Source organism: Trichosurus vulpecula, chromosome 8, assembly GCF_011100635.1.
Source record: "Trichosurus vulpecula isolate mTriVul1 chromosome 8, mTriVul1.pri, whole genome shotgun sequence".
Taxonomy (NCBI): domain Eukaryota; kingdom Metazoa; phylum Chordata; class Mammalia; order Diprotodontia; family Phalangeridae; genus Trichosurus; species Trichosurus vulpecula.
Window position 1 is genome coordinate 31,589,682 of NC_050580.1, and position 19,604 is coordinate 31,609,285.

General features: G+C 41.4%; 1 protein-coding gene across 1 annotated transcript in view; it reads left to right on the forward strand.

Annotated features, from left to right (window-relative positions):
• The window catches only part of TET1 (tet methylcytosine dioxygenase 1), a 166,187-nt gene that overhangs the window by 21,916 nt on the left and 124,667 nt on the right, over positions 1-19,604 (forward strand). Inside the window, exon 3 of the mRNA XM_036735530.1 lies at positions 17,627-17,680. Within this exon, the coding sequence (XP_036591425.1) occupies positions 17,627-17,680 (54 nt within the window). The remainder of the gene's footprint in view (positions 1-17,626; positions 17,681-19,604) is intronic.

Here is a 19,604-nt window from a genome sequence, read left to right on the forward strand (position 1 = left end):
ACACCTTCACAGTTTATGAATAAGGAACATAAAGCACCCCAAAAAGCTGCCTGCATTCATAGTGATTCCCTTAAAGTCAAAAGAGGAAACACCCACCAGGCTGGGAGGAGTATGAAGAGGAGTATGTTGTGAGAAACCAGAACTGGTCTGGGCACAACAAGTGCATCAGGAAACATCTTTCACTACCCTGCCTCTATTCTTTTGTTCAAATTATATGATAGTGAAACATCCTTCCTTAAGTCCCTTTAAAGACAAACCCTCAGGACTTATAAAGATATGTAACTCACTTGGTTTCCCTTCTCCCCACTTCCTAAAGTCTATTTTCAACTTAACAAGAGTATGCTAGATAGAGATTATTCAGCATTTCTTCAATATACTTGTAATAACAGCTTTTCTTACCGAGGGAGTCCTAACCATGGGTTCATACCTGGTCCAGATATAGCCCAAGGAGAATCAGGTCTCTAAAGAGAGGAGACAGACTCTTTTTTCAGTGTCTCTTGCTCTCTATATTTCCAACACAGAGAGCCAGGAAAATCACTTGAAGTTTATATTTGGCTCATGTCTAGCATCTCATCAAATGGAAAGTACTTCATGTACAATGCAGATCAAGTATAGGACAGGTATTTTTTCTTCTACACAAAAGAAATGCTTGTGTGAGGGTGAAGAGTGTCAATTAAATCAGTCAATCTAGCAATTACCCTACCCTTCTTAAAGTAATTAACAAGCTACTCAAGTCAGAATACATTTATCAGATGAGGAAGTCTCTAGGAAATCAACTAATCAATCAAAGGCATTAAAAATGCGCTGGTATGTCCTGTGTATCTTTTATAATATAGCAAGCCAATTTGGAACCTGGCAGGATTTCAGTGTCTAGCAGTTTAAAGGAGAGAGCAGTTCTTTGTGGAAAAGGGTAGGAAAACTCAGTTCTGCTCCCAGCATTCTCCACAAGAGGGCCTCTACCAAGAGTATACTAGAGCCCTGTGATTATCCTCCATTACACATTTAATATGATTTTAAATCATTCATCTATTACTTGTGTCCTTTTGTGCAATAAGGTCCCTTGCAGCACTAAATCTATGGTCCTATGATCATTCCATGAGCCAAAGCCCCATGGGATACTCAAGTTTCATTGAGAGGAACCTTAGCATGAGTTCTAGGAAAGAAAGTTCTAGGAGTATGCAGGTTCTGTGATAATATGTAGTGAAAAGCGATCTACCCATCTTGCTTAAAATGACCACTAATTGCAAGTTCAGACAAGTTGAAACCAAAGGAAAATGGAAAATAAGATTTCAAAATGACATTTTTCTTGATACAGATACAACTGGATTTTCACTCCAGTTTGGTTATTAGCTATGGTCCAAATTAAAATCAGTTCTCCTCTGAATCAGTTAATTCCTAATGATTTCAAGGCCTTTCCCATTTTGAGAAGCCAAGAATTTGTGGTCCAAGAATTTTTTCTAGGATCAGGTCTGCTTTGTCTGCCAAACCAGAAACATTGCTATTTTACAATCTAAATTATCTTTATTACATTCTCCTTTGGTGAAAGCAGATCCTGCTTCCTGCTCTTCCACACCCCACAGGTGTCATTGAGCTAGCAATCTCCCAAATAATGATGTTAATGTGCCGGCTGGATCGGATTAGGCAAAAAGGATATTTTTAGGTACCATGGAGAAAATGTATGAAATTGATTTAAAAAATTTATGGTTCTGCTTAATGGCTTAAGGTATACCATGCTCAAATCTTTAAACTATTTTAAGATTGTGAACCAAGCTGCCTGTTACAGTGGAAAGATTGCTGATATGGACTAAAAAGTCCTAGGTTCAAATCTTCACTAGCCACTGACTTACCTATATGATTTTGAACAAATTACTTAATTTTTCCAGGTCTCAGTTTTTTCATCTATAAAATGAGAGTGTTATACTAGGTGGTCAGCAATGTCTCTGCCACCCTTAAGTCTATGATCATATATATGATAATCCAAGGCCTTCTGAGACCAGGTTTGCTACCTTAACTTTATATATACTTAATCTGTTCCACTGATAATGAGTATAATTTTTTTCTATATAAGTACATGACCTTCTATACCCCTATAAGTTTTTTAAAATTATCCCATCCTTAACAACCATCCACAAAAATACTCAAGTATACAAACAAGGATTTTAAAAAGTCATATGTGAAATTATAAGTTCCTTTAATGTATAAATGTATAATGTATTAAAATGCATATTAGCTTTAACAAGATAGCAAGAGAATTGCAACTTTTGCTTACGAATGACTTTTTGAGCTCTTTTTCTTCTACATAATTTTCTGGATTTTGATGTTGCTATTGCCATCTTTACATAAATGTCAGTATGTCTCTTTTGATTCTGCTTTTTTTTTTTTACCATGCATTACTTCATGTGATTCCTTTCCCATATTTATTTGTATTATTTTCATTTTTTATGATACAGTATTGTTCCATTATATTCATATGCCATAGTTTGTCTTGCCATTTCCCAATCATGGAACACATAGGAAGTTTTAATTTTTTTTTCTTTGACTAAATCAGAGAGATGTTCTTGTTACATAGGTGTTTTCTTTCAAAAGCATCCTTGGGCTATAGTTCTAGTAATGAGATCACTGCTTAGTCAGTAAACTTTTATTGAGCACCTACTATGTGAAAAATTCTAGTCTGTAATAAAATTCAGCCAAGACAGAACTCTAATCAATTTATTAGGGAGACCAGTGGTCCCTAAGCAATTGGCCCGAAGACCTTTCTCTCAGCCAAAGATCCTGATGATCAGGGGTTGAAGGATTTTATAGACCTTGGGGAGTTCCTGAGATGTCCCCTAGTCCTTGGGTGGTTCCTTCAGAAGTGTAGAAACTCTTATGATTGACTTATCTTCAGAAGTGGAGGAGCTCCCATGATAGACCAAGGTCAACATCCATTAATTACAACCACCTTGTCAGAAGGCCTTTCACAGCTCTTCAGCTATAGGCAATCGACTACAGGTCATCAACTGCAGGCCATCTCAGCAAAGGCTTTCCATAGGCAATCAAACACTAGTGTTTGGCCCACAGTATACAGGGGACCAAAGAAGTTGTGGTTTTAAATCAAAGGTCACTTAGGAATGGCTATTAGTGATTCATAGAGGTGAGGGGGCTTTTGCTGAGTTTTATGAACCTTATTTTAAGCAGAGTATACTTAGAAGTATGTGTGTGTGGGTAGTATTAAAAAATCCTTATAACAGACCTAACTAATACAGTATGACTGTACCTGATAACTAGTAAAATTATTAAAAATAAAATTTCATGGCAGATTAATCATCACTCTTATTCTAACAGCATTCATTAACATAACTAACTCAAACTTATTTCTATTTTGCTTAGTTCACTACTATAATCACTGATACCCACCAATTCACAATGATCAGAGTGAACACTGATTAAATTGAGTAGGGGCATCCAAGTGATCTTCACAGAGCTGATGACATCATCAAGTGAAGTAGTATAGAGGGAGAAGAGAAGAAGGCCCAGGATTGAGCCCTGTGGGACCCCTATGATAAGAGGGCACTACCTGGGTGAGGATTCAGCAGAGAAGACAGAGAATGAGTGATCTAGTAGATAAACCCAAGAGACAGAGTGGCGTCATGCAGTAATCTTTGTTATCTCATTTCCATTGCCACTTCATGGGGGAGTCTCCATTAAAATATGGAGGAGTGGATCCCATGAAACAATGAATGAACAAAGGATCCAAAGTAGAGATTAAAAGGGAGAGAAACAAACAAAAAAAAGAAATAAAAGAAAAAAGAGAGTTATTGAAGCGTTTTTAAAAATGCATGAAGGAGAATAGAAGGAAATTTGGAAGTCAGGTCAACAAGTAGCTAAGTGGTATATTGAATAGAACACCTGGAGGCAGGAAGTCCTGAATTCAAATCCAATCTCAGATACTTCCTAATTGGGCAACCCTGGCCAAGACACTTAATCGTTACCTGCCTCAGTTTCCTCAACTGTAATATGGGGATAGTAATATCAACTACCTCCTATTGGGTTGTTGTGAGAATCAAACAAGATAATATTTGTAAAGCACTTAGCAGAGTGCAGGCCCTATGTAGTAGGCACCTTGCCAAGCAATGGGAATACAAATACAATTAGAAAGAAAGATAATCCTTGCTCTCAAGGAGTTTTCATTATAGAATACATTATATTATATTATAGTATTACATTATAAAAGTAATCTGAAAAGGTAGGGATAAGGGGGACATGAAGAAACCTGGCTAGGTGACATGGTGGCAAGTCCCATGAAGTAAGAGGACAGCCTAGAGAGGAACAAGGTCATGGTTGGTGTGGATATTCTCCTTAAAACAGAGGTTCCAAGAGGAACCAGCTAATCAGAGGGAGAGGCCACGGGTATAGAGGATTTTTCTAATGTGAAAACTAGTCCCAGGATGGGGTAAGCTTCCAGGGTAAAAATGTTTCCATGGCATGGGAAAGTCTGCAGAGGCAGAAGGGAAGCTTGGAGGGGAATGAAGGAAATAGACAAGTGAAAACTTTGAAAAATCACATGTTGACTTTATTACATACATCTAAAAAGAAGCAAGCTGTAGAGAATATTCCACATAGGAATCTTCTTTTTCTGTTCTGTTTTGAATATGGAAATGTCCTCTTTGTTGGTGTTTATTAAATTCAGGGAAAAAAAAACATTTTCAGCAAAGAGGGAGTAACAAATCTAAGTATAGAATTAGTAGGAGGAGAAATTATGTAAAGTGTGCATTATTAATGTTCACTGTTACTTTAAGAGATAGTGAGAAGAGCACCAAGTTTGGAGTCAGAAGGGGCCGTATTTGGGGCAGGTAGGTGGTGCAGAGAGTAGAGCACCAGCCCTGGAGTCAGGGGCACCTGAGTTCAAATGTGGCCTCAAACACTTGATGCACTTACTAGGTGTATGATCTTGGATAAGTCACTTAACCCCAATTGCCCTGCCTTCCCCCTTCCAAAAAAAGGGGGGGGGGCTGTATTTGAGTCTTATCCCTGATGCTTAGTGTGGCCTTGGCAAGTAAGCCTTCTGAACCTCAGTTTCTTTATTTGTAGAATGGGAATACTACGTGTATATCTTACAAGGTTATGATTATGAAAGTGTTTTGTAAAGTATAAAGCACTATGTAAGTGTTTATTGTTATCAGCAAGCATTATAGTCAGCAAGTATTTATTAACTGTTTCCTATGTGCCACATACTGTGCTAAGACCTGGAGATACAAAGAAAGGCAAAAAACAGCCCTTGCCTCAGGGAGTTCACATTTAATGAAGGAAACAACATGTAACCACTGTTTATACACAACATACATACAGGGTAAATTGGAGGTAATCTCAGAGGGAAGGCATGAATAGTAGGGGTGATGGGAGAAGAAAGGTGCAAATCCTGAAAAAGGCAGGATTTGAACTGAGTCCTGAAGAAAGCCAGAAGATGGAGATGGAGAGGAAGGGCATTCCAGACATGAGTGAAAAGGCATGGAGCTGGAAGACAGCTATAGGGTGTTGTCTGTGAAGGCCGGTGTCACTGGGTCATAGAATATATAGAGGATGGAAAGTGTACTGACTGGAAAGGTAGGGTTGGGCTAGATTGTAAAGGGCTGTAAAAGCCAGAAGAAGGATTTTATGTTTGATCGTGGAGGCAATGGGGCGCAGGCTGGGGTGGGTGGGAGGTCACTGGAGTTTATCGAATAGGGAGATGACATGGTCAACTCTTAGCTTTGGAAGGCTGTGTCAGAGGAGAGAAGGGGACATATGTAAGAGTTGTTGTGAAAGTAGAAATAGGACTTGACAAATGATTGGGTATAAGGAGTGAATTCAAGAGAGGAGTACCATGGGAAGTTTGAAGTAGCATGGAAAGGTTTGGAAGAGCTTTTGTGGTGAGTAGTGAATTGATTAGGGAGTTATTTACAGATTGCCTTTTCACAGTGAGTACCTAGTTTAAATTATGTAGCATAATTTTGTAGTGGGCCCAACAAACACAGGGTGTGTGTGTGTGTGTGTGTGTGTGATTTCTTCCAGATTTATTCAGTAGCATGTATAGCAACAAAGACAATAGAGGGTTGGGGCTTATTATGCCTCCGCTTTAGTTTCTGCCTGCCCTTGAAGGTAGGATTCTAAATTTTGGAGTCAGAGGACCTACTCAGGCCACTTATTGCCTGCATGTGTTACTCCGTCTCTTCATTTCCTCATCTGTAAAATGAGGGGGTTAAACCAGATGACCTCCAAATCTATGATTCTAAGAACAATAAATGTTTTTGTAAGTACAATGCATAACTGCCTGCTGTGTGAGAGGTCTGTCATCGTACACTCTCGAAATAAGAGAAGTTCTTCCATTTCCCTCTCCAGAAATCAGTTACAGTGAAAGGCAAAAGGTGAAAAGAATCCAGGGGTGGGGAACCTGCATCCTTGAGGCCACATGTGGCCTTCTAGGTCCTTGGGTGTGGCTTTTTGACTGAGTCCAAGTTTTATAGAACAGATCCTTTTATTAAGGGGATTTGTTCTGTGAATTTTGGATTCAGGCAAAGGGCTGCACCTGAGGATCCAGCGGACCCCATGTGTCCTCGAGGCCACATACCTTCATTTGTGATTTGAGAGCATAAGATGATTTTTTTAAACCAAGGTTTTACAACCTTTAACTGATTTTAAGATGAGGAAATGGGCACAAACCAAAAGAGTTGGAGGAAGACAGAGAAATAACACAAAATTAATTACCAGCCTTACTAGGAAAGCTGTGTCTAATACTGTTCTAGTCATATTAAAAAAAAGGGATTTCTCTCTTACTTTCTGGGTGACAAGATAAGAGAAAGTCAACAGTGATGATACTTGCTATACCTTTGACCTCAAAGACATTTTTGCCACTTCATTTGGAATGCTGGATTGTCTTTTGGGTCTTCATCATCATCACGTTTTGGAGCTGGAGTGACCTTAGAGAACATCATGTCCAAGTTCTTTAATTTTACAGATGAGGAAACTGGCCCAGAGAGTTGTTTCTACCTGCACAACACTTCTCTTTGTCTCCTTCTCTTCACTCACACAGCCACTACCTCTATCGAGGCCCTCACTACCTTTTGACCAGACTATTGCAATATCTTTTTCGATTTCCTTGCCTCCTATTTGTCTCCCTGCTAATTCATCCTTCACACTGGTGCCAAATTAGTTTTCCTAAAGCACACATCTGGCCTCACCCCACTCCAAGTAAACTCCAATAGCTCCCAATTACCTCCAGGAACAAATATGAACTCCTTTATCTGGTATTTAATGCCCTTCACAGTGTGGCCCCCTCCCTAAACTCTTGATCCAGCCATACTGGCCTGTTTGTTCTGCTTTTACACTTGCTGCCCTCATGACTGAGAAGCATTTTCTTGGAATCCCTGGTTTCCTTCAAGACTCTACTTAAGTACAACCTTCTATATAAAGCCTTCTCTAATTCTCTCAACTGCTGGTGCCTTCCTTGAGACTACCTTGGATTCAGTTTTTGTATGTATTCTCTGGATACTTAGATACACACCCACCCCACCCCACCCCCCCTACACACATATAGTCTGACAGTCTGTGGACTCCACATACATAAGGGTTTTCTAGAGATTCCTGAACTTTCTCAGCTTAGAGCTGGGCCTGACAAAGAAGATTCTTTTAAGAACTAATCGGCATTATTTATTGACATGCTGGGGGGAAAAAGAAACCAACTCGATTCTTAAATAAACTGCATGAGTGACTGTAGCATCTGGATTCTATATTAATCCCTATGTCCAAGGGGCAGTGCACAGTCCCTCTCTCAATAACATCATGCTTGGGAAATATGGTGCTCTACTCATCTGCCTGACATTTGAGGAGAAATCCAACCCTGAAGATCTTAGCTGATGACCTGGTTGAGCCGTTTCTAGTAAGGCAAATCAGCAGATTTCCCTGTTGTTATGCCAAATACAGGAACAAAATTTTTTGTCAGAGAAATGTTGCTTACTTAGTCCCAGGTATCCAGTAGCATCACATCACTTGGGTTCATGTCATCCTGTGTGAAATCTGTGATCTCAGTGACAGTGAACTGACAAGTCTTATTATGACACTCCAAGAGACTGGACCAGACATCAGGATTGGAGATTTCGAGGTTGCACCGCTGGTTCCTCTCCACAGGGTTTTCTGTACTATGCCATAGAAACCAAGTTCGCTCCACCTTGGAAGTATTCTCCACCCCCATGCCCTCTTCTTCTGATTGGTTGGTTTCTCCCAGAACCTTCTATTTAAAGGAGAGGCTCAGGTCAATGACATCTTCATTTCTCTCCAGGCTGTACTGCTGCCTTATATCCATAGGACTTTCTTTATCCTGCTCCAGAGGGAAGTATTTTTCCCCTCCCTCTTTTCAGCTCCTTGTTGTATGTTGTTTTCCTCCTTTAGAATGTCTGCTACTTTAGGGCACGGACTATCTTTCTGCTTGGACTTATATTCCCAGTGTTCAGCATTGTGCCTGGTGCATAGAAAATGCTTAATAAATTCTTGTTGGCTGCCTGCCTGCCTGATTGTCTCCCTTTTTAGACCCTAAGTTCCTTGAGGGTAGATTCTATTTCACTTTTTTTTTGTGTTCCTAGAACATAGTAGGCAATTAATAAATATCCATTGATTGATATTGAAGCTGATATTCTCCCAATATACAGATAAGAAAACTGCCCATAGTCACTTAGCTTTTGGGTGTTCACAGTGATATCTGAATTCTCATCTTTCTGACTCCAGGTCAGGAAAGAGTAGAGCCAAGATTCACATTTAGCTATTCTGGTTCCAAATCCAAGACTTCCATTACATGAGATTCTGCCGTTAATATAGTCTTTCAATAAATATTTATTGCACATCTATGATATGTAATATACTCTGATGAGAGAGAGTCCTGGGCAAATCAAACATGGTTCTGGGCCTTCAAGTCCATTTTTACAATCTAACAAAGGAAAATATGATGTACGTGTACAACATTATAAAAATTAAAATGTGTGTACAAGAAGCAGCTAGGTGGCTCAGTGGATAGAGTGCTGGGGCCTGGAGGCAGGAAGACCTGAGTTCAAATCTGGCCTCAGACTCTTGACACTTACTGGCTATGTGACCTGGACAAGTCACTTAACCCCAATTACCTTGCCAAAAACAAAAACAAAACTGCACTACCACCACTAACAACAATAATGGTTAGCATTTATATAGTGTCTTAAAGTTTTCAATGTGCTATACATGCTACCTTATTTGATTCTCACAACAACTCTATGAGCTTGGTGCTATTACTTGGGAAGAGTTCAGTGACTTGCCCAGGATCAGACAGCAAGCCAGATTCTGAAGCAGGGTTAAAGTTCAAGTTTTCCTGAGTCCTATCCTCTTGCTCACTGAACAAAAAAAATGAAGATGAATGTTGTATAGTTATAATGACTAATCTTGGAGAAGAGGTGAGAAAATTCACTTTCCTTCCTTTTTTTTTTTTTAACAAAGAAAGGGGACCAAGACCATGGGATATTTTATATGCTGCCAGACACAGTTGATGGTTTGGTTGGTTGATCTCTTATTGACCCACTCCCTTATAAGGGGGCTCACTTGATAAAGGAGAGGAGATATATTTGGAAATTAATATGATTTAAAGTCAAAAGGCATCAATACAAGTCTTTTTTTTTTTAATTACTTGAATTTGGAATAAGGAGAGAATTGAGTTTCAGTCTCTTCTTCAACATTCACTAGTTGTGTGACCCTGGACCAATCACTTAACCTCTTTTAGTGTCAGTTTCCTTTTGTGTCAAACGGGAGGAACAATAATACTTGTAGTATGTACCTGCCTTGAGGATCAAATAAGAAATTATGTGTAGAGTGATGTGAAATTTTAAGTAATCTAGAAATGTGTTGCTATTGTGAGAGGAGTGCTTGTTCAGGTTTGATGAATGAGAAATGATTTCCAGGGAAAGGATTCAGGAAAGGTTTCCTGAAGTAGAACACTTGATCCAGACCTTGAGTGAGGTTTAGGAAACACAGCAGGCCCCTTCTCCCACCCCTCCCCCATCCTTGGCCTAGAAACCTCTGTACCTAGACACAGAAGGGAGGTGTGGAATTTGTTGAGAGGAAAGATAAATAATCCCATTTGGGTAGAGCATAGAGTATATAAAGATGAATACATGAAATAAGGCTCCTCAATTTGGTCCTTAATTGGCTGACACTGAGCCACTGCAGGTTTGTGAGTATTTAGCATCATATCTTTGTGCTCAGAATTCCAGTCTCCCTTTAGTGTATTAGGATAGATGAGAGATAGGGAGATCTGTTACAAGATGATTGCTGGTAGTCCAAGCAAGGGGTCTGAACCAAGGTGGTTGTAGTAGAAATGGTATAGAGAGGACAGATATATGTATTACTATACCTATTAGCTAAGTGGCACAGTGGATAGTGCTGGGCCTGGAGTCAGGAATATCTATCTGAGTTCAAATACAGCCTTAGGTGCTTATTAGCTATGTGACCTGGGCAAGTCACTTAACCCTGTTTACCTCCATTTCCTCATCTGTAAAATGAGTTGGAAAAGGAAATATCAAACCACTCCAGGATCTTTGCCAAGAAAATCCCAAATGGGGTTGAGAAGAGTCAGACATAAGTGAACAACAACAACACACTTATTAGAGTCAGCATGGTGTAATAGAGAGATGCCTTAGGGATGTGTGTGTGAGTGTGTGTGGTGAGCTATTATTAAAAAGTTGATTCACTGTTTAGACTGTCTAAACTTAAGGGAAGTACATTGACGGTAGATAGGTTACTTGCCTAGAATAAATATCAACCAACCATAATATATAGGCTCTTCCTCTAATTTTGAAGTTACTAAAGAATATAAATCTATTAAATATTAACTATGAAGAGCCAGATTTAAAAACAAAACAAAGAAAGAATGGGTTTATATGATAGATCCTTGTGTTCTTTTGTTTGTTTTGGTCAGCAGTCATATTCCTAGTCGCCTACTATAGTATTGATAATTATAGTCATTGATGCCTCTTTGGCTGATAACAGAAATATTTATTTATTCAAGGATGCCAAAGATGCATAAGTCCTGTCATCAGATGGGAGATCTGCCAACACCGAGACGGATGGAGGAGAAGGGATTTCCTTTTGTGGGATGCTTTCCTTTTGAAGTCCAGTCCCAGCTCTTTGAAAGTGATTAACCCACTGTCTCTGATAACAAGATAAAGGGGATTTGCCATTTTCAAACCCAAAGTAGTGTCACAGAATGTTGAAGAAATTCTGTTTAGCATTGTCAAGGATGTTGGACTTGAACTTAAGGATTCCATGGAGAACTAGCTCTATTGAAAAAGTCCTCAGAAAACAACCGTCGCTTGCCAACAATCCTCATGACTATAGGATCACAGACTCATAGGCTCATAGAATCAGAGAATTTAGAGGTCACCTAAAGAGGCCCCTTCATCTTATAGGGAAGAGGATTTGGGCATTGTTATGGTCAGAATGGGTTAAAAGTCTTTTTTAAAGAGTATACTTCAATCTGTACTGAGTTCCTCAGTTCTCTCTCTGGAGGTGGGTAACATTTTTCATTACGTGTCCCTTAGAATTGTCTTGGATCATCGTCTCGATCGGAGTAGCTAAATGTTCCATAGTGGATCACTGTACAACATTGCCGTTACTTTGTACAATGTTCTCCTGGTTACCCTCACTTCACTTTGTGTCAGTTCATAGAAGTCTTCCCAGGTTTTTCTGAAACCATCCTTCAGAGCACAATTTCTAAACAGTGACCTTGTGGGGGGTGGGGGGGAGACAAAATGTTACAAAATGCTTTGCCAACTTTAAAGCAATATATATATATATATATATACACTAGCTATTATTATGACAAGGAACTGAGGTTCAAAGAGGGTTAAATGATTTGTTTGAGGTCATACATGTAAAAGTAACAGAGCCAGGATCTGAACCTGTGTTTAATTCCTAACGTAGCCCTCTCTCTACTTTTCTACATAGCATATCTACCTGTTCTCAAGCTCTCTCTTTACCTCCTGTCTTCCTCAGGCATGTGCGGAAGTCCTGAAGGGGTAACTGTGCTTGTCAGCCATATAGACAGGAAGACACGGAGCAGAACGCATAACATCTGGAATCCAACTGGCCCTTGGGGAAAGGGTGGAGGGAATGGAGACTGCCAGAAAGAGGTCCTAGGGGAGGAGTTGACTAGAGAGAGAAACACAAAGACAGGAGAAAACAGAAACAGCCCTACAATGTGCAGGCACCTAGACAGAACTGCTCTTATACTTGAAAGGTGGTACAGACCTATTGTCCGCAAATACAGAACAATAAAACATGCCCATTTATGGTCGTATTTGTTAGTTTGTTTCTGTTGAGGTCTTCTGTTGTGAGATTTTTGGGAAGGTTTTTATTACATCTCATGTATAATGAAGAAAACTCTTCTTTCTTGGTATTTGACATCAGAATTAAGTTGTACCTGTAATGTATGGGTTCGAGCTTAGCTTGAGAGCTTATTTTCAAAGAATATTATATTTCAAAGCTTGCGGCTGCCAAAAGCTTAGTGTTTGAAATCCTTAGGGCAAGGATTACTCTTAGTATAAAAATTATGCTCTTGGTTTTATCCTCACCCATGCTGGCCCTAAAACGTTAGATTCCTCTTTATTCCCTCGTCTCATACTGATCTGTATTGCCTTCCTATTATTGTGGATGTCATCTTCTGTTACTGGAACAGACTCACTCATATTGGTATCTTTCCCCACCTTCAAGACACAGTTCAGGATTTGAATTGTACCAGGCTGAAAACTCTTTGCGGACTGGGACTGTGTTCTTTTTGACTTTGGGATTCTCGGCACCTCATAGGTTCTGTGTCGCAGCCTGCTCACTTCTGCTCCAGGCTTCTCTCTCCATTGCCCTGTTTGATATGAATTTTCAATTTTTTGGAGATTGTACTATTTCAGGGCTTGCAGCCATATGACACTTGTAGATTATGAATAATTGAAAGATGGACGTTTTTTTTTTTCCAGAAGTGTAGGGTCATTAAAGGAACTTCACAATTTCCTTTTTTTTAAAATTTATTTTTTATTTTTAGCTTACAACACTCAGTTCCACAAATTCTCGAGTTCCAAATTTTCTCCCCCTTCCTCTCCTCCCCTCTCCCTCCAAAGATGGCTTGAACTTCACAATTTCCTGAAGGCCATCCAGTCTTGTCTCCACCCACTACTTCTCCTGTTTAGTTCTGGGCCACATTTGTTGCTTTTCTAGTTAGACACACTCTGGAGCACATGGAACAGGAGTAAAAGGTGTCATCAGGGAAATGTATGATAGGATGAGAAGCCGGGTGAGACAGTATGGGACAGTATGCAATGTCAGGAGAAGGTGAGGGATGGCCTCCCGAATGTTGGATGCAACCCCTGTGACAAATGATGGAAGGACATGGACAAGAGTGGCACAGAATAGGTGCATGGCAATTTTTTTTCTTTTCTCATTTTGTACTTAAATGTAAAATTAAAAAAGTTACCAAAAAAAAAAGAATGGCACAGAATGGGTGGGTGTGGCTGGCTTGTGATCTTGATAACTGGAGGGAAAATTTGGGTTGATGAGATTGTAGAATCCATTTGAGCATCTTTCAACCTTGTGCTCTATGAACCTAGCAGGTTCATAATACATGTTTGTTGAATTGAATTGGCTCTAAATTTCCCTTCCACCGATGCTCTCCTTCTCTTGCTCCCTCTTCCAGAATCTGTCTATTTAAGATTGGTCGACTGGCTGAATAAGTGGCAGAGGCAAGATTTGAATTCAGGCCTTCTTGTATTCAAGTGTAGCAATGTATCCACTCTCCTAGGCTACAGGCTAACCCTAATCCTACCTCTCTAACTGGAGTTATTGTCATTAAATCTTGGCTTACATCTGTGTTATTGTAATGGTAATCAGGGCGGGGCTTTTTGCTGTTCTTCTCTTAAATGCCTTCAATGATTCTGGCCTTTGTTTGAATGGGACTGGTAAAGTGGGATCTTATCTTGGAATATGGACTTGTACATGATGTGATACTGGGGATGGGGAACTTTCACACACTCAAGCTGGTCAGAGCCCTCAGGGGTCTGGACAGGATATAATTGAGGGGAGCTTGGTGTTTGACTTTTGGGGCTCACTCATAGAAGGAGTGTTGAGACTCTGGGCAAGCCGTTGTAAATGTTCTCCCCCACCCCCGCTCCCGCCCCAGCTTTGATAACCCAGACAGATATTGGTGCTTCTCTGGTAACTATGAATTGTGATTTGATCAGACAAGTTCTGTCCATGTTTGTAACTTCTGTTTGTATCTGCCTTGAAGTTCAGGGGGCTGCTCTTAACTGAGATTGTTAACACCTTAAAGTTGCTTTCCTTAGAAAAGCAGATTAAAGGAACCTACATTAGCAGCCTTCTATGTGCTGGTTGTTGTTTTCACACAGCCACAGTAGCTGCTAGCAAGATTGTTGCTACAGTTACAGAGGCTAGGAACCATGGTTTACCATTTACAAATCACAAAACTAATGCCCCAGAGAGGTATGTCACTTAATCAAATCCATTAACAGAGTTGGGTTCCTAGACTAGTTGTGGGTTCCCTGAACTAAGTTGCCTCACATCCAGACGAGAAAGGAATTGAACTGGTTCTCTATATTTTCTGATTTTTTTTTGACTAGTATTGTCTGATAATTACCTTTGTGGTGAAATGGTCGGTCACCTTTTCATTGAACTGAGACTATTAAATCACTAGATAAAACATTTTGAACAAAATGGCTCTAACCATCAGCTACTACCAATCTATTCTGTGTTTAAACATGTACATCTCTGAGGGTCAGACTCACCTGGGCCTTTGGAGCTAATATTTGTCATCTAGCAACAATGAAATTAGGCTTTATTAACTCATTTTACAGAACAGTGCACCCAGACCTACAGTATTATTTTCCATCATCATCAGTGCCCTGCACAGTGAAAATATTACAGACTTATATTTTCAGCTTTGCTTTTTTTGAGTTATTTTAAACTGGCTTTTTGATTCCTGATCTGAGATTTAGGGAAGAAAAAAAAAAGAACCAGGTGAATAATAGTGTAGATATGAATATAATTACTGTACTTCAGTATTCAGTGTTCTTTTATTAAATATGGCAAGACCCTAGGAATAACTTGTGGGATGTTTTAGAAATGAATTTGGTTATCATAGAAACTTTTCTGTATCTTAGAAACAAAACTTCTATGTCAGATTTGTTTTTTATTGTCCCATTCCAGAAAGAAAAGCTTCAGTTGACCTTAAAGATATTTCCAGCTTAAGTGTCAGGGTTTAAATCGGTCTTAGAATTTATCAACTTCATTACATGTGTTTTAGTGAGGCATGAGACCTCACTCCCCCACCCCCATTGTCAAAGATGGCTTTTCTTGAACGATTTATTTTTGGATGTGTAGGGTGGGGTGGTGATTGGGAGTTTAAACGAGATACTGACCGAGATAGGTTAGGAGGCTGGTTAGGAGATTGGTCAGTATGCCCTACTTAGACTCTTGACTAAGAAAATTATTTGTAACTTGGTAGGACAAGGGAAGGGACCTTTGAGATTATTTAGTCCAACCCACTCGTTTATAGTGAAGCCCAATGAGGGGAAGTGACAAGTTCAAGGTTACACAGGTAATAAGTTGCAGAGACAGGATTTGAAAACGGCTTCTGACTCCAAGTTCAAGGCGGGGCTTGTAATCCAAATCCAGACAGCCAGGTGGGCTCAGATAAGGTAGGGGCAGAAAGTGAAGTCTTTTGCTATGCTTCCAGAACTATCCCTCTTCCGATGCGTTATCTATACAGCTGTTGGTTTGGGCAGTCTGTTCAGCATATCCAGTGGGGCTCTTCCTTCGGCCAGAGGAAGACGGGGGAGGTGTGTGGGGACTGCGCGTCTGTACCAGGGGCCTAAGGTGGGGAATGTCAGGGAAAAGTATGGGAAGCAAAGTAGGGGGTCCCTTCAGGGGTCAGAGAACCGCGATGGGACGACTCTCATTAAACGCTGGGGTCTTGGCAGCCCAGCTAGGGTGGGCTGTATCCTTCCAAGGCGGGGGGGGGGGGGGGGGGCGGGGTGGCACCTGCAAGCGGTGGCAACAGCTATGTGGCGGACCGGCTTCGCTGCTCCGCAGTGGGAATAAGTGCTCAGGGACCCCTGCCCAGCTCGGGGGAGGCTTTTGATGGGAAGAAACCAAAGATCTGGCTTTTGTACGAAAGCACGAAGTCTGAGCCTAAGGCTTAGGGGAGAGGGGTGGTGGTGGAAAGGACCGGGCGGGGGGAGACGCAAAGAGATGGGGGGGGGGTGCATTTGAAAAGAAAAGGTCAGCACAAGTGCCTGCAGAGACTAGGAAAGGCTTTCCCTCGGTCCTTCCGCACGGGTAGGAAGGAAGTGCGTTGTAGGAAGCTTCCCTTCCCTTTAGATGTCTGTGCTGCCATTATCATTTTAATCTGCTCTCACTCACCCATAGACGTTTATTGACAGAAATCAAATGGCTCGGTGTGCGTTCGTGTGAGGGGCCCCGAGCCTGCTGCTGCAAAGGTGTGGTTAGCGGAGGAAGGAGCCCGGAAGCCCCACGACAGCTGAGTGAGCTGGGCTGAGCCGAGGCGAGCGATCTTGTCCTCAAATAACCTCCCTCCTCCTTTAAATAGAGCTAATATGGAGCCTTGCCTTATAAAGTCAAACTGCACCGTACCTCGCCGAGCCCGGGCCACCCTCAGGTCTCAGCGCCCTCTCCCCCGGCCTTTAACCGGGGTGACAACAGCCCTCACCCCCAGAGGGCCGCAGAGCTGGCCCCCGGCCCCCCGGGTATCCGCCGGAGGCCGCCGCCCGGGGGTTGCCCGGCACGGCGGCCAGCCCGGCGGGGCGCGCAGTGGGGCGGGGTAGGGGGCTCGCGGTGCATTGTGTATGCGGGGGCCTCGGTTGGCGGCGGCGGCGGCGGCGCAGCCCAGATCCTGTGCCGCCCACTCCATGCCGCAGCTTGGGGCCGCCTGGGTCCCGCCGAGGTGGGGAAGAGTCAAGCCTGTACAGGCGGTCCTTTGTCTGGGCCGGGCTCGGCGGCGGCTGCCGGGACGGGGCCGGGCACAGGCGAGCCGAGCCGAGCCCGTCCTGGAGAGCGCCCGCCGCCCGGCTGCCCGGCTGCCCGGCTGCCCGGGCGCGGCGCGGCGCTGCCATTGGCTGCACTGCACCCCCTCTTCTGGGGCTGTTTCTGCAGGAGGCATGCCGAGCGCGCTGTCGCTGTCCGCGGGGCCGGCCGGCCGGGGCTGCCTCGGGGCACCATGAGCCCGAGCCCCCCGAGCGCTCGGCTGGACGGCCCCGCGGTGGAGGCGGCGGCGGCTGCAGGAGCAGGAGCAGGCAAGATGGCTCCCTCGTGGGCTGGGCTGGGGAGAAGGACCCACTCGGGGCGGGGGGGGGGGGGGCGAGAGGGGAGGGGGGAGGTGGGCTGCCCGGCGGCGTCTGGGGGAAGACTCTGCAAGTGGAACATTTGCACCACGGTTGTTTTTTTTAAGTTCCGCCCATCAAACATGTTTGCGGCTTGAAGCGATACAAAGAGTTTTGTGGGCATTTGTCATTAATTGGAAGGGGGCACTTTTCTCTTCCTCTCTCTAAATGAGGCTCATTATGCAATTTGATTTTTTTAGGTTATAAAGGAAAACAAGAGACCTCAGAGGGAAAAGAAGCCCAAAGTTTTAAAGGTAACCGGTTATTGATTTCATAATAATTGTTTTTCCACCTTTATATAGTATTTTTCTTGTCACTTGGGATAAATTTAGCTCTAACTGCAAGCAATAAATCTCCTGGTTTTTTTAATTTGCTAAATGAATTTTTAAAACCCTGAAGTCCATTTTCTTGCTGTGGTACTGCCCAAGGCACACGTTTGCGTCCTTTATTTCCAGTGGTGCACTAGGCTATGTAATGGAAAGTTTATTTACCAGCACGACTAAGGAAATTAATTCTTTTGGTCACCGTGAATTTTGCTATTTGTGTTCGGTTCAATCAATGCGAATTTAAGCTTTCCGGGAATTATTGAAAGTAGACAGCAATGACATTGCTTTCTGAATTAATGTCATATGAGATATAATTAAAAGTTCTATAATAAAGACATTGTGACTTTCTTGTAAATACATCTTTCAATTTAACTTATTATTTGATTTGTAGTAAAAGTATGGGATTAAGCATGATTCTTCTACAGTCTTTAATTCTTATAATTATTCATGGAACTGTGGAATTGTGTAGATTGCTTAAATATTTTCAGTAAAATGGTTAATACCTGTTTAATAGCAGCTTAATTTATTAATTGTATATGGAGTTGGAAAGGGTTAATAGAAATCTCAAGTTTTGTAAGGCTGTTATTAAAAGTAGATTCAAGGCTATACTTTTATAAGCTAGATTCAGTCTAAGCATAATTGTGCTTATTTTTAAAGGCTACAAATGACTGCAGAGTGAGAACTGGCATATTGTCATAAATATGAACAGGCTGAGCAAACATCCTAAGCAATTAAGAGACTGTGCTGTAGCAAAACTACTAGGTTTAAAAAAAAACAACCCCAAACTATGTACTTGTAATTGTTTTGTCAGTAAAATGGTTACATTGTTTCACCAACTGGGTAGCATTTTAGAAGAGCTGAAATAAAAATTGACAGTTTTAACAAAATGACATTGTGACTGTTGCAAAAATAAGAACTGAATCTTTTTTTTGTTTGTTTTTATGAACTGTATAAAAGTGATACAAAATATCCAAGACTTTTTGAGGGGTGACGGGAAAGTAGGTCTGATCCAAGGAAGTTTAAATTCTGTCTTTCAAATTTCCCCGATCACTTTGGGGCCTATAGGCATGTAGTGCTAGAATGCAGATTCACATCAACTTTATAAGATTATTTTTTAAAAAATCATCACCTAATTCTGTTTAATTTTATTCCTATCCCCAAGACTCTTAAAGCATTAGGAGCAGTGATCCTGTGCTCACTATTTCCATCTCTGACCAAATAATCAGACCACTGACTCATCCTACTGAGGTCTGGGCCTTCTGCTTAGCTATTTGTGGTCCTGTGGGATCTAGACTGTAATTCAGATGGTCAGTCTATTTAATGACCAAAGAAAATTACTTCTTTCCTTTCCTTCTCTTCCCTCCCTTGTTCGCCTCTCCCCTTCCCTCCATATCAACACAGAGATAGAGACATATGACACAAGAGAGGAGAGGGAAAGACTGTTGGTTATTAAACAGATTGATGTAACAGAAAAATTAGATACACAAATCATCTAATGATAAAAAATGACCACACTTAATGGAGGAAGGAATGGAAGGTTTAAATTTGCTTCAAAAATCACCACTACCCTATTTGCCTAGGCAAGGAGAGGATTTGTGTCGGGGCAGTTTTATGTTATCATCTTATAGTAACTAACCACAGTGCTGGCCATGTGGTTGGTGTTCAGTAAATACTGTTTGATAATCTACTCATGCTCTCCCTCTACATATAATACATATGTACACACATATATATGTATGTGCACTTAAGTATATAACAATGTGGTTAGATACTATAGAATTACAATTTTTAATGAATAGAATTGCTCTTGCATAAATTCTCTCTTGGTCTGGCTAAGTACAGTGTTGACAAT